General features: G+C 47.3%; 1 protein-coding gene across 20 annotated transcripts in view; it reads right to left on the bottom strand.

Moving 5' to 3' along the window:
* LOC137331694 (kyphoscoliosis peptidase-like) overlaps positions 1–7,157 on the bottom strand; it is a 273,350-nt gene extending 266,193 nt beyond the window's left edge. For all 20 annotated transcript variants that reach the window (XM_067995661.1, XM_067995663.1, XM_067995668.1 and 17 more), the window contains exon 1: positions 6,953–7,157. In XM_067995661.1, coding sequence (XP_067851762.1) covers positions 6,953–6,992 — 40 coding nt within the window. In that variant the 5' untranslated portion in view covers positions 6,993–7,157. The remainder of the gene's footprint in view (positions 1–6,952) is intronic.
* Between the last annotated feature and the right edge of the window lie 17,604 nt (positions 7,158–24,761).

Here is a 24,761-nt window from a genome sequence, read left to right as displayed (position 1 = left end):
GGGATGTGCCCCCCCCCCCCCACTCACACAGGGCTGTTGCCCCCCAGGGATGAACCTGCTTGCCAGGTCAGTGAGAGCCCCGCCTCACCCTGCTTCACTTACAAGGGGCCAGTAGTCACCTGTGTCACTATGGGTGAATCTCCAGTGGCCGTGAGCCCCATTCTGCTCTTGCCCCTAGTCGGTATCGGGGGGATGGGGGCGGTGGTGGATACTACCCCTACCTCTGAAGATCACATAGAGACCACCCCCCCCTCAGCCCCCTGTATAAGGGGACCAATAGAAAAATTTAAAAGGAAATCTTCCCACATTCAGGAATTTGCTTGCACTCTTTGGGATGTTGCTTTGCCTCATCTCAATCAGCTTCGCCAATCTCCAGTCTTGCACTAGACCTCTGACAGGTGAGGGTCAACCTGCTGCACCCGCTGGGTATTACTGGCCTTGTGTAGGGCAGGTGAAGGTTTCACCCCTGTGGGAACGCCGAGCATAGCTCAGGATACCTCGGTCCTGGCAAATTCTGGGCCCTTTTGCCACACTCCCACCAGAGGTACACCCATGCAAGGGCTCCAGGAGGGCATTTCAACTATGACCCCAGAGTCTTTTACTTGCTGGGACGTTTTGGTTTGTTTTACTATGTAAAAGGTGTTATATAAATGCAAGTTGTTGTTGGTGGATCTATCTATGGACTACAAGGAAGAGAAAAATAACTTGCATTTATATAGTGCCTTTCATGATCTCTGGACATCCCAAAGCCCTTCACAGCCAATGAAGTACTTTTGAAGTGTAGTCACTGTTGTAATGTCGGAAACGAGGCAGCCAATTTGTGCACAGCAAGATCCCACAAACAGCAAAGTGATAACCAGATAATCTGTTCTGGTGATGTTGGTTGAAGGGTAAATATTGGCCAGGACACTGGGGAGAACTTGTTTGAAATGGTGCCATGGGATCTTTTTCGTCCACCTGGTAGGGCAGACGGGGCCTCGTTTAATTTCTCATCCTAAAGACTCTGCCTCCAATAATGCAGTGCGCCCTCAGTACTGCGCTGGGAGTGTCAGCCGAGATTATGTGCTCAAGTCACTGGAGTGGGACTTAAACCCACAAACTGTCAGACTCAGAGGTGAGAGTGCTACCCACTGAGCCACAGCAAACTAATTATGAACTGCAGATGTCTCATGTGCCTCTTGGAAGGGTCCATTAACATGAAGCATTGTACCACACTAACCTTTACAGCTACAGGGCGAGCTGACCCTGCCTTAAAGTTTTGTCTGTGGGGATGTCGGTTTAGTTCGGCATGAGATCAATTAACTTTGTTTGTGAGGCTGCAAATGAGGCTTTTAGGAATGTAGGAACAGGAGGAGACCTTTCAGCCCCTCATGCCTGTTCTGCCATTCAATTAGATTGTGGCTGATCTGTATCTAAACTCCATTTACCCATCTTGGTTCCGTGATCCTTAATAAACTCACCGAACAAAAATCTATTGAAAGTTTTGAAAACTTTCAATTGACCCCCAGTCTCAACAACATTTTGGGGGAGAGAGTTCCAGATTTCCACTACCCTTTGTGTGAAGAAGTTCTTTCTGACATCACCCCTGAACGGCCGAGTTCTAATTTTAAGGTTATGCCCCCTTATTCTGGACTCCCCCCACCAGAGGAAATAGTTTCTCTCTATCTACCCCATCAAATCCTTTAATCATCTTAAACACCTCAATTAGATCAGCCCATAATCTTCTATACTCGAGACAATATGAGCCTAGTCTATGCAACCTGTCCTCATAATTTAACCCTTTCAGCCCCGGTATCATTCTGGTGAATCTGTGCCGCACCCCCTCCAAGGCCAATATATCCTTCCTGAGGTGCGGTGCCCAGAACTGAACGCAGTCTCCAGAATGGATCTAACCAGAGCTCTGCACTGCTGTAACACAACTTCCTCCCCTTTGTATTCCGGGCCACTTGAGATAAAGGCCAACTTCCCATTAGTCCTTTTAATTATTTTTTGTACCCGTCCACCAGCTTTTAGTGATTTCTGTACTTGAACCCCTAAATCTCTCTGTTCATCCACAGTTCCTAACTTCTCACCATTTAGAAAATACTCTGATCTATCTTTCTTAGGTCCAAAGTGGATGACCTCACACTTTCCCCACATTGAACTCCATCTGCTACAGTTTTGCCCACTCAATATCCCTTTGCAACTTTCTGCTCCATCTACACTATTTACTGTGCCACCTAACTTAGTGTCATCAGTAAACTTGGATATACAGCTCTCTTTTGTTTCACCAGAGATGATTTAAGGGAGAAAAGAATAGAAGGATATGCTGATAGGATGAGACGAAGTAGGGAGGGAGGAGACACGTGTAGAGAATAAGCAGTGGCATGGACCAGTTGGGCTGAATGGCCTGTTTCTATGCTGTAAATTCTATGTAATGTTCATGTATGTCATTGCTATGCTCGTCAGCAGTGCAGTCTTTTCAAGGCCGGCTTGTTTCTTAACTGTAAAATGCAGTGCCCGGTGCATTGGGTAGGTCGGCCCACCGGTCTGACTCCTCGACACACGCTCACCCCAGGCCTATCTCCGCGGAGCCTTGCAAAATCTGGGTTTATATCTTCACCCATCCATGGAATGATCGGACTTTAATAACAGCAGCAGGAGCACCGAAGTGATGTGCGTTTCTTCCATTTTAATGCCTGACTGTTGCGTAATTTATACAGATCCTGAAATATTCCTTTCCTTGTTATGCAGGGTTCTTCGGAATGAATTGCCTTTTGGTGGTGATTTGATTTGATTTTTAGATTATCCTATAGCCATGAAATGAAAACGCCAGTGATAGCTGATTACTGAAAATGAAAATTGCCCCATAAATCTATGTCACAAGCCCATCATACCCTTCACTAAAGCTCTTACTGTTACGACTTCTCAAAATACAAGCTTGGCAAACCGTGCAGTGCTTTGAAGTCAGCCCTGAGATATTATCTGCCGCCCACAGCACTTTGCTTGTTGTACCTCAACAAAAGCAAAATATATCTTCCTCTCCTCAGTGTCTTTTTGCAATCTAAGGATGAGCTTTCAGGAGTCCTTAAAGTTGCTTCAATAAATCACATTCATTGTTCCTGACTTTTCAATTGTTTTTCTTTCATTGAGGTTTTCAAACTTGTAATATTTGATGTCACATCCAATCAGCACCATAGTCACAGACTTACAGTCTTGGAGACTCTCTGGCCCTGATTTATATTTTCCTTCAATTTTCAGGGCAGGGTTTGGCTTCTGGTTGATGCCAGCACTTGGATTTCAGATTTGGTTAGGACAACATAGTGACATCAACAACAACTTCATAGCTCCCATTAATTCAATCCATAAGATATGGTAGTATCGTAGTTACGGTACTGGACGAGCAACACATTGCTTGTGAAGTTGAATTCACCACGGGAAAGAAAGAACACGATAGTTGCTGCATTATTGTAATATCCCAACTGGTTCACTCATTTCCTTCAACCTGCCACTCCTACATAGTCTGGCCAACATGTGAATCCAGTCCCATTATGTGGTTGACTCTTAATGCCAGGGCAACTAGAGATGGGCAATAAATACCTTGCTGAGCTTGACTAAATTGTTAGAAAGGAATCCTGAACCTCAAGAATGACTCATCTCAGTGCAGAAGATCTTGTGATGCAGCTTGATGAGATACATTTCAATCTCCAAGAAAGGTGAGCACCATTCAGTACTGCTAACAAAGTACTCTCCTCAACCAATCGAATTGATCAAGCTCTGTTCTACAGCAGCCTGTATTTTGGGGGAGATTTCATTGCTTCAGAAAACCTCGCCAACAGTCAGTGTCTCATTCGACACTAACTGGGGAACCACAATGTCAACCGATACCCCTGGCTTCAGTTGTGGCTGTCAATTTAGGCCTTGAGCTTGTGCCAACACAGGTGGATTCGGATACTTACCCACAGTCTGTGATGGGTTAGTCAGCACCAACTGGTGATGGCATCTGTCAGGTACAAAAACAGGGTCACCAAAGAGGCACAAGTCCATAACAAAGGGGTTAACTGAGAATCCTCCGATGTAGCCATTTTGAATACGACACTTAATGTACTATATGGAAAGATGAGGGACCTTCGTCAATCCAGGTAAGTTCTTACTCTACGGTTCAGCCTTTAATCAGGTGTGTTTGCTCAAAGTATAAAAGGTTTATTTAAGAGTTACAATACAAGGTAGAATAGTACAATTATAACACATAACATATAAACTATACTGCCTGGCAAAAGAACAAAGCTTCTGGTTGATCAGGCCCTGAATGACCTTGAGATAACGAGCAATCCGAGAATATTCTAACAACTACATGTTACGCTGCTACCCATATACCTATAATCACACGGTAAATTCAGCTGTATCTCAAAAAATCTTAGCGTTCACAGGTCAATCAATCTGCTGACTCCAAGGATTTTAAAAAGGCAGCCGACGGTTTCTCATGCCATGAAGCATAATAAACATTAGATAATAATGGAGGTGTGGGGAAGAATTTTGACTTTGAGCTGGGAAGGTAGTGGGGGGAAGATTTTTGTGTGTGAAACCTGGGCTGGTAAGTTAGTGGGTCGCAATGTGGTCCATAAATTTCACTTTGCGCCCGGCAGCCAGCCTGATTGACAGGCTGTCGGGCAGGAAGGCCTGTGGCAGCAAGACACAGCCGGGGATCAGAGGGAGGGAGGGATCGTGGGCCGGGGGAGAGATCGGGGGGGCCAGGGAGGAGATCGGGGGGCCAGGGAGGAGATCGGATGGGCCGGGACTTGGAGATTGGAGGTCACTGGAGGTGGGTTGAAGAGTCGGAGGTAGGTGGGAGGTCCACCATGAGGGAAGGGGGGCAGCCGATCGCGGGGTCCTGTCGGTCAGGTGAGCTTTTGGGCCTGGATGAAGCACTCCAGCTCCTTCGGGCCCACAAGCAGTGCAGTAAAGGCCCTCACCTCATGGATCCGGCCCTTCCCGCCTGCTTGCACCTGACGTGAATGGGAAGCGATGGGAAACCCGATCAGGTAAGGTTAAACTCATTTTAGTTTTCCATACACAAAATATTAAGTACCTCAAGTATCTCAATGAGTTCCATTGCCCTTTTAAGTAACGGCCTGCCGGCTTTAAGTGGGGGCGGGACTTCCTGGTGTCTGCTGTCCACACACAGACAGACCTGCCTCGGTTAAACCCAGAAGTGGGCAGTTGGGACCGAGATGCGGTCTAAAAAGCTGTTATTTTAACCTCTCACCTGCCCCCAACCCACCCATTCTTGGGGGTTAAAATTAGCCCCCATGGTGTCTCTTAAACAATCTTTAGCTGAAGGTTGATAATTACACAGACACATTTTGTTGATGCTTTTAACAATCTTTAACTGAAAGCCTGAAAAACCTGTATCTCTCACATATCCCACCTGTTGAGCCTGAGGGTTATAGTCTACCCAACCTTAGCTCACAGCTGGGCAGTGTAATACAATAGAATCATAGAATCATAGAAGTTACAACATGGAAACAGGCCCTTCGGCCCAACATGTCCATGTCGCCCAGTTTATACCACTAAGCTAGTCCCAATTGCCTGCACTTGGCCCATATCCCTCTATACCCATCTTACCCATGTAACATCGAGTTGCATATTCAGCTTTTTATACATTCAGGATCCTACACAAAGCATTATAATGGCAATTACAATAAGAATCAACTGAGTAACGATTAGAACTTGTGAGAGGTCTCTAGCCCAGGGATGTTGTCCTACATTCTACACTGTTCCCCACCACTTAGGTTCCCCTCGGTGTCCTATATCCCTTTCTACGGCTGCATTTTGTTATTGTGGCTCAATTAGGTGACGCTCAGCTGTGACCCTCCGGTCAAGTATAGTTTACCCTCCGGTCAAGTATAGTTTTAAGACTCAGTGACAGTGGAGGAATCGGATGTCCAAACTGTATAACCACCTTCCCGGCTTCCTCTCTTAAACTGATTTATACCTGAATTTCCGTATCATTGTGAACATTTACTAGGATCAGGATTGAACCTGCAATTCTTGTAGGTAATTCAGCAGTATAGCAAAAGGTGGAGTTAATACAGGGCACTCCTCTTTCCTGTGATGGTAAGCCAAGTCCGATGTAGTCACACAGTAACGAATCTCGGCTACCGGTCTCTCTGCCTCTTTCAGGAATCAATATTGTCGGGAAAGACACAGAGGATTGGGTCCCTTTATTATCACCTCCTGTTCTATCTTTCCACAATCATTCTTGTGAGCAGCCCAACATTTTGCCTGAACAAGGATCTCTTCTATTACGGGATCCTCATGGGTTAATAGGGTCTCTAAATTATACCCCTTCTGTACTCCCACTAAATAAATACATCCTTCTTTCTCTATTCTCAAGTACTCTCAGGTTACAGGTATGGTAGTGTAATAGTTATGGCCCTGGGCTCTCAACCCAGAAGGCCATGAGTTCAAATCTCTTGAAAGCTGCTGGATTGTTGTAAAAACCCAACTGGTTCACCGATATTGTTCAGGGAGGGGAACCTACCCCCACCCCACCCAGTCTGGTCTACAAGTGACTCCAGTCCCACTCTGTGTGGTAAACTCTTGATGCTTTCAGCAACTGGGGATGGGCAATAAATGTTGCCCACATACCAAAAAATAAATAAAAAATTGGACTGATACAGATCTGTCTACGATGGTGGTGCAATGACATGCCTTCACTTCTAACTAACATAACTGTTACCGACTGCACCAACGTGCATTTCATTTCTCACAACATTCATCGCCATGTTCTCTGTGAGATGGTCAATTTAATATCATTTTGTTGAATTGTGGATGAATTTGTACTGTGGGCCTGCACCCAATAGGAATTGGGACGAGACTGTGCTAAACACATTTTACAAAGAATTTGAAGAGAAATGAGATGAAAGTACAGTGTGTGAAAGCACTTTGCACTCAATCCCCATGTACTTGCCTTCGTGCATCTGGCACCTTCCAGATCCCAGCTGTGCCATCCCTGGGGGTTAAACTGACTGGCGTCCAAAGTGATCTCCCAAGCGACTGCTCAGAGGGACTTTTCATCAAATCAGTTTCCCAAGTGTGCAGAACTAGCAATGGGATGACGGAGAGAGGTCTCTGCCGAAATCCCCAATCCTTCTGGGTGTGACCGGCTGCAGTGAATGTGCATATCTCCAGTAACATGACAGGGCTTCAATTCTATTAATATTTGGTTTCTCTGGTGCTGGAAACATCATTAAGTGCCTTGTGCCAAATAGCGTGACAGCACCCAGAGCTAATTTATTCTTGCCACATTTGAACTCACCGGTAGATTCCTGGAACGATATGCGACTGCATGCTAAATAAGGAGCTAACCTGTGCTTGTCTGTATCAATGTCTTTGCATTTGTGCTGTGTGTACAGAATATAAATCTCCCTATTACAGACGGCAGAAGCTATGGTCTCAAGGCCTGGCTCAGAACGCCAATACAAAATCCCTAAGCACAAGACAGGCATGATAGGGCAAATACATCCACAAGTATCTACACTGAACACAGCAGGATCCAGATTTTATATAGGATCATATTACCACTTGGAATAGAGCGTAAAAACCTTAATAAAACCTCAATTAGAATAGAGTTCAGTTTTCAGCTTCACTCTATAGGAAGGATATTGAGGTAATAGAAAGGGAACAGCACAGATTCACTAGGATGCTGCCTGGCATGAGGAAATACAAATATGAAGAAAGACTTGAAAAATTGTTCCTTTTTATTTAGAACAACACAGATTACGGAGCGATAGACTATAAGTGTTTACAATTATGAAAGGGTGGGACAGGGTAGATAGAATCAGACTGTTTCCAGTAGTTGTGGGGTCTAGAACGAGAGGCAATGGATACAAGATTAAATGTAAGAGATTTAGGGCAGAAGAAACTTCCTTATAGAGACAGGTATGAGTCTGTGGGATTCACTTCCAGGGTTAATGGTTGAGGCAGAAACTCTGTCAATATTCAAGATTAGATTGGATAGAAGGAAGAAGGGAAAGCGGATGTTTGGGCCGAATGGCCTGTTTCTGTGTTGTAACTTCCATATATATATGTGTATCTTCAAAATGGCATAGGGAAAAGAACTCAATACATTTTGTACCAATTACTGTTGTCAAACTGAATGGTAGATTAATCAATAATGAATGGGATAGAGTGCTGGAAGAAGATCGGGAACATGCGGAATATTATCAACCATAATCCTTTCTCACAAGCCGGGCATTACATACTAACATACAAAATTGACAGGCAGGAAAAGACCAGCTGGACCATTAAGCCTGGCCCACACCATGATGGCCAGAGCACCATAACTGGACACTTCCTGCCCGCCTGCCCCACCACCCCACATGTGATCTCCTAAGAGAGGCAAAAAAAGAGAAAAAAAACAGGGCCAGTAAGGGAAAAAATACTCTATAAAATTCCTCTCTGCTCAGGTAATTGAAACCAGATCACATGGACCAAGTGTTATTTAAGGGATAAGGACAGTGGGTACATACATCATGCAGCTCCAAAGAAGACAGGTGTCCTCTGTGGTCAATAGTGTTTTGTTGATGGTAACTGGCCACAGAAGGAGCAAAAAAAAATCCCCGTAAAATTCTTTTCCTTGAAATCTCAATCCCCGGGTTTTTCAGCAAGTAGAACTCAACCAAAGTTATCAATCACTGTGCTAACACTATCACCGACAAACTAAGACACCGTGCTGTGATTCGGCTCCTTGTTACCATATCAGCCAAGTTGTTGATTTGAATAAGGGTGAAGCTATAACCACGTGTGCAACAATCAGTAACAGTTACTTTACGTAAAGCCGGGACAAGATTGATGGAAATTATTTCAGAGGTATTGAAACATTTTCTGCCAGTGGAAACTATTTTCTGCAGACCTGAATGCTGATGGTTGGATGATAAAGGCATTTTAATGTTAATGGGGGCTATCTGGTTTCTTTACCAAGCTGAGCACTTCTTTCTTGAGAAATTTATTATTTCCGAAGATGAAGGATGAGATTAATCCCTCCTGTTCTCTTGCTATTCTGTGAGGACTGTAAAGTTGTAGGAATTAAATCTCATCTCCTGGTCCTGAGGCACTATCTTGATACTCTGATATTGTAATGAATCTGCAATATATTTTCAACATGGTGTTTGCAGCTCGACGATTGATCTTTGAAGTGACGAAAGACCCAAGCTCATATATTTTTAAATCATATCCAGTAGGAGAAGTGTATGAGTCAGCCCTTACTACAGCGCCTTGGATCACAGCTACAGTCCGTGGTTGAAATAGCCCTTCAAAGCAGGTTTGGAGAAGATGCAATTGTATCATTCTCCTTTCGATTTTACTTGCCCTCTGACTGTGCTGACCTTTGGTGGACTCTGCTCTCATGGACATCAGTAGTTCCTCAGTACCTTGGTCAAATGACCATTCATTATGTGTGAGTGTCAGAAAGAAAGAATAGAAAGAACTTGCATTTCTATTGCACCTTTCATATCTTCAGGACGCCCCAAAGTGCTTCACAGCCAATTAAGTACTTGTTTTGAACAGAAACGTGGCAATCAAAATTGCTAACAGCAAGGTCCCTCAAACAGCAATGAGATAAATGGCCAGATAGTGTGTTTTTAGTGATGTTGGTTAAGGGATAAATACCAGGGAGATCTCCCCTGCTCTCCTTTGAAATAGTGCCATGGGATCTTTTCTGTCCAACTGAGAGAGGAGACGGGGCCTTGGTTTAATATCTCATCCGAAAGACGGCACCTCTGACAGTGCGGCACTCCCTCAGTCCTGCACTGAGGTGTCAGCATAGATTATGCACTCAAGTCTCTGGAGTGGGACTTGAAACCATGACCGCCTGACTCAGGCAAGGGTGCTACTCCTTGAGTCAGGGCTGACACCTAAATGCTATCAGCAGGCTACCTGTCCATGGTGGGTGTCACAACTTTTTCCCAATTTTGTCTACTCAAATGCATTTCCCAGCAGTGTTCAATGGCCTGTAGAGTGGGGGACACTGGCTGATTTATCTCCGCCTGGGCCCACACAGGTAAGCAAATCTAGTGCCACCAACCTGGGTGAGATTAACTAGCTCAGCATAGACAGAGGATTAAACTTGGTGCTGTCAGGTTTGGTGTAACACCAGGCAGTGCCTGTAGCCGTTGTATCTTTCTTGCACAATTTCAGGAAACCTGAACCCAAAACAAAGGGTTTAAGGGCAGCTCTGTGGTGGTGGTGTGAGCGCGGTGGGGGGCTTTGTGTTGGCAATTCTCTGTGCTTTGGAGTGTAAAATATTCACCTTGGTCAATTAATTAGTGGAGTGGATCGACCGCCCGTTATAGAACTCGCCGAATTGTCATTTCCATTGGGATTCACGGTGGGTCTATTACCCTGACATTTAGTTAAGGTTTACTTCACACTGCTTCTAAGCATTTGTGTGGCCAGTTATAAAGCAGCCATGAAATCACTGGGATGAGCAATATTGGCAATTGTAATCTAGTCACCTGAATGAACTCTTTCATGTACAACAACAACAAATACATAGAATGTACAGCACAGAAACAGGCCATTCGGCCCAACAGGTCCATGCTGGTGTTTATGCTCCATACGAGCCTCCTCCCTCCCTACTTCATCTCACCCTATCAGCATTTCCTTCTATTCCTTTCTCCCTCATGTTTTTATCTAGCTTCCCCATAAATGTATCTACTCTATTCGCCTCAACTACTCCTTGTGGTAGCGAGTTCCACATTCTAACCACTCTCTGGGTAAAGAAGTTAGAATCATAGAATTGTTACAGCACAGAAGGAGGCCATTCTTCCCACTGAGCCTGTGCTTGCTCTTTGTAAGAGCAATCCAGTTAGTCCTATTCCCCCGTTTTTTCCCCATAGCCCTGCAAATTTTTTCTCTTCAAATATTTATCCAATTCCTTTTGAAAGCTACGATTGAATCTGCTTCCCCCGCCCTTTCAGGCCGCACACCCCAGACCATAACCACTCGCTGCGTAGAACAGTTTTTCCTCATGTCGCCTTTGGTTCTTTTACCAATCACCTTGAATCTGTGTCCTCTGCTTCTCAACCCTTCCGTCAATGGGAACGGTTTCTCTTTAATTACTTTACCTAAACCCTTCATGATTTTGGACACTTCTATCAAATTTCCTCTTAACCTTCTCTGCTCTAAGGAGAACAACCCCAGCTTCTCCAGTCTATCCACGTAACTGAAGTCCCTCATCCCTGGAACCATTCTAGTAAATCTTTTCTGCACCCTCTCTAAGGCCTTCACATCCTTCCTAAAGTGCGGTGCCCAGAATTGGATACAATACTCCAGTTGTGGCCAAACCAGTGTTTTATAAAGCTTCAATATAACTTCCTTGCTTTTGTACTCTATGCCTCTATTAATAAAGCCCAGGATCCCATATGCTTTTTTAACCACTTTCCCAGCCTGTCCTGCCACCTTCAACGATTTGTGCACATATATCCCCAGGCCTCTCTATTCCTGTAGCCCATTTAGAATTGTACCATTTAGTTTTAATTGCCTCTCCTCGTCCTTCCTGCCAAAATGTATCACTTCACACTTCTCTGCATTAAATTTCATCTGCCGTGTGTCCGCCCATTCCATCAGCTTGTTTATGTCCTCTTGAAGTCTATCACTATTCTCCTCACTGTTCACTACACTTCCAAGTTTTGTGTCATCTACAAATTTGGAAATTGTGTCCTGTACACCCAAGTCCAAGTCATTAATATATATCAAGAAAAGCAGTGGTCCCAGCACTGACCCCTGGGGAACACCACTGTACACCTCCCTCCAGTCTGAAAAACAACCGTTCACCACTACTCTCTGTTTCCTGTCACTTAGCCAGTTTTGTATCCATGCTGCCACTGCCTCCTTTAATTCCATGGGCTTCAATTTTGCTGACAAGCCTATCATGTGGCACTTTACCAAATGCCTTTTGAAAGTCCATATACACAACATCAACCGCACTACCCTCATCAACCCTCTCTGTTACCTCATCAAAAAACTCAATCAAGTTAGTTAAACATGATTTGCCTTTAATAAATCCGTGCTGGCTTTCCCTAATTAATCCACACTTGTCCAAGTGACTATTAATTTTGCCCTGGATTACTTCTGGATTCCCTTTTATGTTAGCTACCAGTCTATTCTCATACTGTCTCTCTGCCCCTCTTATTTCCTTTTTCACTTCTCCTCTGTACTTTCATATTCGGTCTGGTTCTCAGTGTATTATCAACCTGACATCTGTCATACGCCCTGTTTTTCTGCTTCATCTTGCTGTCTATCTCTTTCATCATCCAGGGAGCTCTGGCTTTATTTGCCCTACCTTTCCCCCTCATGCGAATGTATCTAGACTGTACCTGAACCATCTCCTCTTTAAAGGCCGCCCATTGTTCGATTACAGTTTTGCCTGCCAATCTTTGATTCCAATTTACCCGGGCCAGATCGGTTTACAACCCACTGAAATTGGCCCTTCTCCTATTAAATATTTTTATTCTAGATTGCTCCTTGTCCTTTTCCATAACTAATCTAAACCTTATGATACTGTGATCGCTGTTCCCTAAATGCTCCCCCACTGACACTTGCTCCACTTGGCCCACCTCATTCCCCACAACTAGATCCAGCAATGATCACTCCTGTCCAATCATTGTACTTTTTGTTCTTTGACGATGCACGGGAGGCCCTGGTGGAGGGAATGGGTGAAAGGAGGGAGTTGGAGGGAGTGAATTCCCTATTGGATTTATTATTGACTATCTTATATTTATGGATCCAAGTTCTGGTCCCCCCCACAAGTGGAAACATCGGGGGTTAAATTCGATAACCCCTGAAACCGGGCGCGGGCATTGTGACCCACGATTAACCCGCGCCCGGTACTCCCGATGCAGAGAGCACGTGACCTTCGTGCTGCCTGATCATTAACATGATTTCTCCATGCAGCCAGCGCTACCCGTGCTATTGAGAAGCTGCTCGTACAAGCGGGAGGCCCAAAATGGGGCATGGCCGGCACTAGTCAAAGGCAGCCTGCACCTCCCTCTTAAAGGGACGGTGCACAGTCTACTGAGAGCAGTGCAGGATGGCTGGACCGGCAAGAGAGCATGCCCCATGGTTCTCTGACGATGTATTGGAGGCTCTGGTGGAGGGAGTGGATGAAATGAGGGCCTTCCTGTACCCGTAGGGTGGCAAGAGACCATCCAGACACCAGCTTTGCAGGCAGTGGGAGGCTGTAGCTGAGGAGGTGAATGAAAGGAGCATTGCACCATGCATGTGGGTGCAGTGCCGAATAAAGTTCAATGATTCGATGCGAGTGGTCAAGGTGAGTGAATGTGAGTGTTGAGTGCCACATCCTACCAACTGCACCACTGCTCCACGAATCACCCCCCCCTCCTCACCCACCCACCCACCAACAAACACTGCCCATCCGTACACAACACTGCACTCGGCATGCTGCATCTCACCCGCACATAGTACTACACTTGCAGGCTACACAACCACCACTCACAGGTCATCCACATTGGCAGCTATTCAACCACGACAGGCACATCATCCACACACCTTGCAGGACACTCACTGACACACTTCCCTCTGTCTTGCAAGAGAAGGTGGCGCCTTACAGCCGGCAGCAGGAGAGACCTGAGGGTGGATGAGCACACTTACACATCCTCACCCCCAGAAAGGAGACCATGCTGTGGATCATTGGGTGGGCCGTCCCTGCGGCCATAGCCACTGGCAGCTGGAGGTCTCGATGAAGGGGGTCTCTGCATACCTAATCCTCCTTCTCGTTTCCCACATCCCCCTCATCCCACAATCTTTTCTGTCTCATGTGCTGCAGCTGGTGTCAGCACGCACGTCTTACTTGCTCCTGTCCCCACTGTACAACTCAACCTGATTCCCTTTGTCATTGCAGGTACCCAAGAACATGTGGCTGCACTGTCCGAGGAGGAGGAGGGGGAGGAGGAGGAGGAGGACACAGAAGTCACACTGTTACTCAATCTGACACTCGTATCCACCAGCTCAGATACTGACACTGTGCGTCCTTTAGAGGCTAAGTTAGAGGAGGGATCTTCACATGGTGAGACATTGGGTACAAGTGAGCAGGAGCTGGGGCGGGGGGAACGGATACCACAGTTACCGGCTCGCCAGAGGGCGAGGTCGCTCACTAGTTCTGCTGCCGAGCCATCAGATGAGGACTTCGATGGGCCAGGCTATAGAAGACGGTTGATGGGCGTACACCAACAAATGCTTGGGGCGCTGGAAAGCCTGCCAGAAAGTCTGTGCACAATGAGAAGGGGCATGGAGGAGTCCAGCTCCAACTTGCCACAGGACTTTGCACAGAGCTTGGAGCCCGTCCTTTCTCACATGAATCTCCATCAGCACACCTGTGGAACACACCATGATGCAGCATCTGATGGCTGATGTCGCGGCTTCCATTGCAGCACAAACCGATGTGATCAAAGGTCTGCCAGCTACAGTTGCTGCTCAGACTGCTGCTATCGTGGCTCTGGGGACCACTGTAGAACGGGGCTTCCAGGGCGTTACAGCACTCCAGCAATCCGTTCTCCAACCAATCACCAGAATTGCTGAGGCGCCGCCCCTTGAGAGTGGCAGTGGTGCCATGGCAGTCGGACCTGCTGTCCTCTCTCAGGGTGACAGCATTCCTGCTCTCACCTCTGCCACTCCACCGGGGCACATGCTTTTGCCTGTCAGCAGCCAAGCCAGACTGCTGCAGCCCAGGCCAAGATGGTGCATTCTGAAGTCGGGCCCTCCCAGCCCAGAGCTGCTCGAGGTCGTCCTCCAAGGCTATCTGCACTCTTCTCAATTGAAGGTCAGCAGCCTCCCACCACCCAATCACCAGCCACTGGGGAAGCACCTTGTAGGAGCACTGGGATAGGTAAAGGCACAGGGACAACAGGCACTGAGGGAACGCACAAGGGTGAATAGTCTCATTTTGTTTGCATCATTTCAGTTGTTTATTTATAAATGTGATTTTGAATTTGCATATGGTGTTGGTTTGCATTTCTGCGATGAGCTGAGGGAGGAAGCAATGTGTAATCATAAGGAGGATGATTTGATGGTCATGTGGGAGAGGATGGGGGAGGGAAGTGTAGGACTGTTGGTGACTTGGGAGATGTCGTTCATGTTATTGATATCGCTCACGAACCAGGTAAGCACGCCGAGCCCTGGCAGACACGGCCTGTGTTCCTTGTTTCCCCCTTGTGTCTTCCTCCACTTCCTCCTCCGTCTCCTCCCCCTTCTCCTCAGCCTCTTCCTCCTCATCTTCCTCTTCTTCCTCTGCCTCTGGCTCAGGGTCTTGCAGGATAGGTGGTGGCGATGGCTCTTCCCTCATAAGGGCGAGGTTGTGCAGCATGCAACACACCATGACGAATCTTCACACCCGCTCGGTGGAGTACTGCAGGGCTCCTCCAGAACGGTCCAGGCAGCAGAAGCATTGCTTGAGGAGGCCCATGGTGCGCTCAATAAGTTGCGCGTGGCAGCATCGGTCTCATTGTAGGCCTGCTCTGCACATGTGCGTGGGTTCCTGACCGGGTCATGAGCCACCTCATGAGGGGATAACCCTTGCTGCCCAGTAACCAGCCTTTGACTTGCTGTGCTGGTTCAAAGATAACTGGGACATTGGACTGGCGCATAATGAAGACTGGTGCCAGGGTAGCGGCATGTGGTCGCACACCAGCTGCACATGGATGGAGTGGAATCCCTTTCTGCTCATGAAGATGGCTGAGTTGAGATGTGGAGCACGCATGGCGATATGTGTGCAGTCAATGGCACCCTGCACCATGGGGAAGCCTGCAATGCGAACAAACCCTCGTGCTCACTCATGCTGCTTCTCTCTGTCAAGAGGGAACGTAATGAACCTGTTGCACAGCTCGTACAGAGTTCTCTGTGACCTCCTTTATGCAGCAGCGCACTGCAAACTGCGAGATGTTGCACATATCGCCAGCAGAGGCCTGAAAGGATCCAGAGCCGTAGAAGTTCAGCGCCAGGGTTACCTTCACAGCCACAGGCAATGCTGTCCTTGCCCTGCTCTGAGGCTGCAGTTGTGGCTGCAGCAGGTGACAGATCTCCAACACGACCTCTTTGGTGAACCTCAGCTGTTGGATGCACTGCTCCTCGCTCGTCTGGAGGTAAGAGTAGGATATGGCCTCCTGCTCAGTGCCCTGTGCCTCCTTCTCCTTCCTCTCCTCGCAGCTTGACCTGCTGTGCGTGGCCTCTCTGCATGCCCCCAGTCGTGTTCTATGCCCAGCGGGAGCCCTAGCAGGCCACCCATGATTGCCAGGAAACTTGTTCAAAAACTGTTGTAAATTACACCAACCGTAAGGCAGTACCTGCCAAACCACTCTCAAATATACTCGAGCAACTCTCTCCAGTATAGGAAGCCTCAACAAACACGTCCTATCCTACCAGCAGCCAGGAAGTAGTAATCCGGCAACTAACCTGCAACACCTGCATGATCCCGTTAAATAGCGCTGGTAGGGGTCCCCCAGGCCCTCGAAGACATGTTCGGGTGTTTGTGTTAAGACAATGCGTTGAGTGAAGCGTTAAGTGCCAAAATGGTATCTATCACTTTAAATCAGCGTTGCACACTGATCTAACGCATATTCTCCCTACTTTACGTGCTGCCAGTGTTCCTCATGTGTGCGTGCGTGAAACCCTTTATGAAGTGACGTCCGGTGCACGTCACACTAGAAGAATGTGCGCGCATTTTCGATCTTCGGGAGGCCGCGTAACGCCGAAACAACGGGCGCTACATGGCTGAATTTCTAGCCCATCTTCTCTATATCTACCCTATCAAACCCATTCATTATCTTAACGATCTCTATCAGGTCTCCCCTCAGTCTTCTCTTTTCTAGAGAAAAAAACCCCTGTCTGTTCAATCCATTCTGATAGTTATAACCTCTCAGTTCTGGTATTATCCATGTATCATCTCTGCAAACATCCCCATTCTCAATGATGGCGGAGTCCAGTACATGAGTGCAAAAGACAAGGCTGAAGCGTTAGCAACCATCTTCAGCCAGAAGTGCCGAGTGGACGATCCATCTCGGCCTCCTCCCGATATCTTCACCATCACAGAAGCCAGTCTTCAGCCAATTCGATTCACTCCACGTGATATCAAGAAACGGCTGAGTGCACTGGATACAACAAAGGCTATGGGCCCTGACAACATCCCAGCTGTAGTGCTGAAGTCTTGTGCTCCAGAACTGGCTGCACCTCTATCCAAGCTGTTCCAGTACAGCTACAACACTGGCATCTACCCGACAATGTGGAAAATTGCCCAGGAAAGCAGGACAAATCCAATCCGGCCAATTACCGCCCCATCAGTCTGCTCTCAATCATCAGCAAAGTGATGGAAGGTGTCGTCAACAGTGCTATCAAGCAGCACTTACTCACCAATAATCTGCTCACCGATGCTCAGTTTGGGTTCTGCCAGGACCAATTGGCTCCAGACCTCATTACAGCCTTGGTCCAAACATAGACAAAAGAGCTGAATTCCAGAGGTGAGGTGAGAGTGGTTGTCCTTGACATCAAGGCAGCATTTGACCGAGTGTGGCACCAAGAAGCCCTAGGAAAATTGAAGTCAATGGGAATCAGGGGGAAAACTCTCCAGTGGCTGGAATCATACCTAGCACAAAGGAAGATGGTAGTGGTTGTTGGAGGCCAATCATCTCAGCCCCAGGGCATTGCTGCAGGAGTTCCTCAGGGGGCTGTGTCCTAGGCCCAACCATCTTCATAGAATCATAGAAGTTACAACATGGAAACAGGCCCTTCGGCCCAACATGTCCATGTCGCCCAGTTTATACCACTAAGCTAGTCCCAATTGCCTGCACTTGGCCCATATCCCTCGATACCCATCTTCCCCATGTAACTGTCCAAATGCTTTTTAAAAGACAAAATTGTACCCGCCTCTACTACTGCCTCTGGCAGCTCGTTCCAGACACTCACCACCCTTTGAGTGAAAAAATTGCCCCTCTGGATCCTTTTGTATCTCTCCCCTCTCACCTTAAATCTGTGCCCCCTCGTTATAGACTCCCCTACCTTTGGGAAAAGATTTTGACTATCGACCTTATCTATGCCCCTCATTATTTTATAGACTTCTATAAGATCACCCCTTAACCTCCTACTCTCCAGGGAATAAAGTCCCAGTCTGTCTAACCTCTCCCTGTAAGTCAAACCATCAAGTCCCGGTAGCATCCTAGTAAATCTTTTCTGCACTCTTTCTAGTTTAATAATATCCTTTCTATAATAGGGTGACCAGAACTGTACACAGTACTCCAAGTGTGGCCTCACCAATGCCCTGTGCAACTTCAACAAGACATCCCAACTCCTGCATTCAATGTTCTGACCAATGAAACCAAGCATGCTGAATGCCTTCTTCACCACCCTATCCACCTGTGACTCCACTTTCAAGGAGCTATGAATCTGTACTCCTAGATCTCTTTGTTCTATAACTCTCCCCAACGCCCTACCATTAACGGAGTAGGTCCTGGCCCGATTCGATCTACCAAAATGCATCACCTCACATTTATCTAAATTAAACTCCATCTGCCATTCATCGGCCCACTGGCCCAATTTATCAAGATCCCGTTGCAATCCTAGATAACCTTCTTCACTGTCCACAATGCCACCAATCTTGGTGTCATCTGCAAACTTACTAACCATGCCTCCTAAATTCTCATCCAAATCATTAATATAAATAACAAATAACAGCGGACCCAGCACCGATCCCTGAGGCACACCGCTGGACACAGGCATCCAGTTTGAAAAACAACCCTCGACAACCACCCTCTGTCTTCTGTCGTCAAGCCAATTTTGTATCCAATTGGCTACCTCACCTTGGATCCCATGAGATTTAACCTTATGTAACAACCTACCATGCGGTACCTTGTCAAATGCTTTGCTGAAGTCCATGTAGACCACGTCTACTGCACAGCCCTCATCTATCTTCTTGGTTACCCCTTCAAAAAACTCAATCAAATTCGTGAGACATGATTTTCCTCTCACAAAACCATGCTGACTGTTCCTAATTAGTCCCTGCCTCTCCAAATGCCTGTAGATTCTGTCCCTCAGAATACCCTCTAACAACTTACCCACTACAGATGTCAGGCTCACTGGTCTGTAGTTCCCAGGCTTTTCCCTGCCGCCCTTCTTAAACAAAGGCACAACATTTGCTACCCTCCAATCTTCAGGCACCTCACCTGTAGCGGTGGATGATTCAAATATCTCTGCTAGGGGACCCGCAATTTCCTCCCTAACCTCCCATAACGTCCTGGGATACATTTCATCAGGTCCCGGAGATTTATCTACCTTGATGCGCGTTAAGACTTCCAGCACCTCCCTCTCTGTAATATGTACACGCCTCAAGACATCACTATTTATTTCCCCAAGTTCCCTAACATCCATGCCTTTCTCAACCGTAAATACCGATGTGAAATATTCATTCAGGATCTCACCCATCTCTTGTGGTTCCGCACATAGATGACCTTGTTGATCCTTAAGAGGCCCTACTCTCTCCCTAGTTACCCTTTTGCCCTTTATGTATTTGTAGAAGCTCTTTGGATTCACCTTTGCCTGATCTGCCAAAGCAATCTCATATCCCCTTTTTGCCCTCCTGATTTCTCTCTTAACTCTACTCCGGCAATCTCTATACTCTTCAAGGGATCCACTTGATCCCAGCTGCCTATGCATGTCATATGCCTCCTTCTTATTTTTGACCAGTGCCTCAATCTCCCGAGTCATCCAAGGTTCCCTACTTCTACCAGCCTTGCCCTTCACTTTATAAGGAATGTGCTTACACTGAACCCTGGTTAACACACTTTTGAAAGCCTCCCACTTACCAGACGTCCCTTTGCCTGCCAACAGACTCTCCCAATCAACTTCTGAAAGTTCCTGTCTAATACCATCAAAATTGGCCTTTCCCCAATTTAGAATTTTAACTTTTGGGCCAGACCTATCCTTCTCCATAGCTATCTTAAAACTAATGGAATTATGATCACTGGTCCCAAAGTGATCCCTCACTAACACTTCTGTCACCTGCCCTTCCTTATTTCCCAAGAGGAGGTCAAGTTTTGCCCCCTCTCTAGTCGGGCCATCCACATACTGAATGAGAAATTCCTCCTGAATACACTCAACAAATTTCTCTCCATCCAAGCCCCTAATGCTATGGCTGTCCCAGTCAATGTTGGGAAAGTTAAAGTCCCCTACTATTACCACCCTATTTTTCTTGCAGCTGTCTGTAATCTCCTTACATATTTGCTCCTCAATTTCCCGTTGACTATTTGGGGGTCTGTAGTACAATCCTATCAAAGTGATCTCTCCCTTCTTATTTTTCAGTTCTACCCATATGGACTCAGTGGGCAAACCCTCGGATATATCCCCTCTCACTACTGCCGTGATGTTCTCCCTAATCAAGAACGCAACTCCCCCTCCTCTCTTACCTCCTGCTCTATCTTTCCTATAGCATCTGTACCCTGGAACATTGAGCTGCCAGTCCTGCCCCTCCCTTAGCCATGTTTCAGTAATAGCTATAACATCCCAGTCCCATGTACCCATCCATGCCCTGAGTTCATCTGCCTTGCCCATCAGACTTCTTGCATTGAAATAAATGCAGTTTAATCTAGTCTTCCCTTGGTCTTTGCCCTGCTTTCTCAGACCATCTGTCCGGTCATGTTCTGTACACTCTCCCTTACTGCCTTTTGTTTCTGTCACCACTTTATTTCCCACTGACTTCCTGCATCGGTTCCCATCCCCCTGCCACATTAGTTTAAACCCTCCCCAACAGCACTGGCAAACACTCCCCCTAGGACATTGGTTCCAGTCCTGCCCAGATGCAGACCGTCCAATTTGTACTGGTCCCACCTCCCCGAGAACCGGTTCCAATGGCCCAGGAATTTGAATCCCTCCCTCTTGCACCATCTCTCAAGCCACGTATTCATCTTAGCTATCCTGTCATTCCTACTCTGACTAGCCCGTGGCACTGGTAGCAATCCTGAGATTACTACCTTTGAGGTCCTACTCTTTAGTTTAACTCCTAACTCCCTAAATTCAGCTTGTCGGACCTCATCCTGTTTTTTACCTATATCGTTGGTGCCTATATGCACCACGACAACTGGCTGTTCACCCTCCCCCTCCAGAATGTCCTGCAGCCGCTCCGAGACATCCTTGACCCTTGCACCAGGGAGGCAACATACCATCCTGGAGTCTCGGTTGCGTCCGCAGAAACGCCTGTCTATTCCCCTTACAATCGAGTCCCCTATCACTATAGCTCTGCCACTCTTTTTCCTGCCCTCCTGTGCAGCAGAGCCAGCCACGGTGCCATGAACCTGGCCACTGCCACCTTCCCCTGGTGAGCCATCTCCGCCAACAGTATCCAAAACGGTATACCTGTTTTGGAGGGAGATGACCGCAGGGGACCCCTGCACTGCCTTCCTACTCTTCCTCTGTCTGTTGGTCACCCATTCACTATCTCCCTCAGTAATTTTTATCTGCGGTGTGACCAACTCCCTGAACGTGCTATCCACGACTTTCTCAGCATCGCGGATGCTCCAAAGTGAGTCCATCCGCAGCTCCAGAGCCGTCAAGCGGTCAAACAATAGCTGCAGCTGGACACACTTCCCGCAGGTGAAGGAATCAGGGATACAGGAAGGAGCCCTGAATTCCCACATCTCACAAGAGGAACATGACACGGCGCTGGGATCTCCTGCCATGACTTAACCCTTAAATTAGCTTAAGAACAACTACAATGTCAAGAGAAAAAAAAAGGAAAGAAAAACTACTTACCACTCCCTTTAAGGAGTTTACTCCTTTAAATTGTTCTCAATTTAGAGAATGTTAACTACACTAGGGACCTTGATTCACTAAAAAATAAACGCTACTTCCTATAAGACCTGCAGACCTTCCCTTTCCTTTTACTTCAGTTACTGCAGATCAGGAGAAATACTCACCTGAACCTACTCACCAATCAGGTGCCTCCCCTGTGTAGCGTCCCGATCTGATTCCTGACGTCACTTCGAACTCGGTCGCAGCTCGGCTCGGCTCCTCTCAGCTGTTCTCAGCGCTCTGAAATCCCGCCTTTTATCGGACGCTCCCTCCGCTCCGCTCGGCTCCTCTCAGCGCTCTGAAATCCCGCCTTTTATCGGACGCTCCCTCCGCTCGGCTCGGCTCCTCTCAGCTGTTCTCAGCGCTCTGAAATCCCGCCTTTTATCGGACGCTCCCTCCGCTCGGCTCGGCTCCTCTCAGCGCTCTGAAATCCCTCCTTTTATCGGACGCTCCCTCCGCTCCGCTCGGCTCCTCTCAGCTGTTCTCAGCGCTCTGAAATCCCGCCTTTTATCGGACGCTCCCTCCGCTCGGCTCGGCTCCTCTCAGCTGTTCTCAGCGCTCTGAAATCCCGCCTTTTATCGGACGCTCCCTCCGCTCGGCTCGGCTCCTCTCAGCTGTTCTCAGCGCTCTGAAATCCCGCCTTTTATCGGACGCTCCCTCCGCTCGGCTCGGCTCCTCTCAGCTGTTCTCAGCGCTCTGAAATCCCGCCTTTTATCGGACGCTCCCTCCGCTCGGCTCGGCTTCAGCTGCTTCATCAATGACCTTCCCTCCATCATATGGTCAGAAATGGGGATGTTTGCTGATGATTGCACAGTGCTCAGTTCCATTCGCAACCCCTCAAATAATGAAGCAGTCCGAGTCCGCATGCAGCAAGACCTGGACAACATCCAGGCTTGGGCTGATAAGTGGCAAGTAACATTTGCACCAGACAAGTGCCAGGCAATGACCATATCCAACAAGAGAGAGTCTAACCACCTCCCCTTGACATTCAATGGCATTACCATCACCGAATCCCCCACCATCAACATCCTGGGGGTCACCATTGACCAGAAACTTAACTGGGCCAGCCATATAAATACAGTGGCTACAAGAGCAGGTCAGAGGCTGGGTATTCTGTGGCGAGTGACTCACTTCCTGACTCCCCAAAGCCTTTCTGCCATCTACAAGGCACAAGTCAGGAGTGTGATGGAATACTCTCCACTTTCCTGGATGAGTGCAGCTCCAACAACACTCAAGAAGCTCAACACCATCCAGGACAAAGCAGCCCGCTTGACTGGCACCCCATCCACCACCCTAAACATTCACTCCCTTCACCACTGGCGCACTGTGGCTGCAGTGTGTACCATCCACAGGATGCACTGCAGCAACTCGCCAAGGCTTCTTCGACAGCACCTCCCAAACCCGCAACCTCTACCACCTAGAAGGACAAGAGCAGCAGGTACATGGGAACAACACCACCTGCATGTTCCCCTCCAAGTCACACACCATCCCGACTTGGAAATATATCGCCGTTCCTTCATTGTCGCTGGGTCAAAATCCTGGAACTCCCTTCCTAACAGCACTGTGGGAGAACCTTCACCACCCGGACTGCAGCGGTTCAAGAAGGCGGCTCACCATCACCTTCTCGAGGGCAATTAGGGATGGGCAATAAATGCCGGCCTCGCCAGCGATGCCCACATCCCATGAATGAATAAAAAAAAAATCTTTTTGCACCTTCTCCAGTGCCTCTATATCCTTTTTATAACATGGAGACCAGAACTGTCCACAATACTCCAAGTATGATCTAATCAACGTTCGATACAAGTTTAAAATAACTTCTCTGCTTTTCAATTCTATCCCTCTAGAAATGAAACCCAGTGCTTGATCTGCCTTTTTTATGGCCTTATGTGACTACTTTTAGTGATTTGTGTATCTGTACCCCCAGATCCCACTGCTACTCTATCCCATTTGCACTCTTATTATCCAAGCAGCTTGTGGCCCCCTTATTCTTCATTGCATTTATATAGCACCTTTAACTTCGTAAAATATCCCAAGATGTTTCACAGGAGCATTAACAAACAAAATTTGACACCAAACCATAGAAAGAGGTATTCGGACAGGGGACCAAAAGCTTGGACAAAGATGTAAGTTTTAAGGAGCATCTTAAAGGAGGAGGCAGAGGTGGAAAGTTTTAGGGAGGGAATTGCAGAGCTTAGGACCTAGGCAGCTGATAGCACTGCAAGGCCAAAATTTGAGGAGCACGGAGGTCTCAGAGGGCTGCAGCCACTATTGTTGGATGTTCAGGCAGAATCAAGTGTTTGTGGGCTCATTAAAGTCTACTGTTTGGTAGTAAATATAAGGGAAGTCTTGACAGCAGTTTGATTTTTCCTCCTGAGGAGCGATGCGATTCTTTCTTTGCTATGAAGAGCATGAAGGTGAGTGTGGGTTATGCCCCCTTGTTCTGTCCTCCCCCATCAGAGGAAATAGTTTCCCTCTATCTACCTATCACTTCCTCTAATCATCTTAACCACCTCAATTAGATCACCCTTAATCTTCTATATTCAAGGGAATACAAGCCAAGTTTATGCAACCTGTAAAAAAAGTGGAGGAAAATCTCACCTCATGTCTCACCTCAATATCATGGAGGAAAGGAAAATTGCATTATTGTGGCCCAGTGGCTGGAAGAGAGTTTCCTTTTGAATAAGCAACTCATCCATGATATGTGGACATCTTTTACCCCCTCACCCACAATTTCTCCCACTCCCTCAGCTGAGGTTCAGTGGGTATCTCAGAATCAAAAGGTTAGGGTTAGGGTTTAAGTCCTACTCCAGAGACTTGAGCACATAAATCTAGGCTGACACTCCAATGCAGCACTGAGAGAGTGCAGCACTGTCAGAGGTGCTGTCCTTCGGATGAGACGTTAAACTGAGGCCCCGTCTGCCCTCCCAGATGGA

This window comes from Heptranchias perlo, chromosome 13 (genome assembly GCF_035084215.1).
Source record: "Heptranchias perlo isolate sHepPer1 chromosome 13, sHepPer1.hap1, whole genome shotgun sequence".
Lineage (NCBI taxonomy): Eukaryota > Metazoa > Chordata > Chondrichthyes > Hexanchiformes > Hexanchidae > Heptranchias > Heptranchias perlo.
This window is presented reverse-complemented; position numbering and strand designations above follow the sequence as displayed.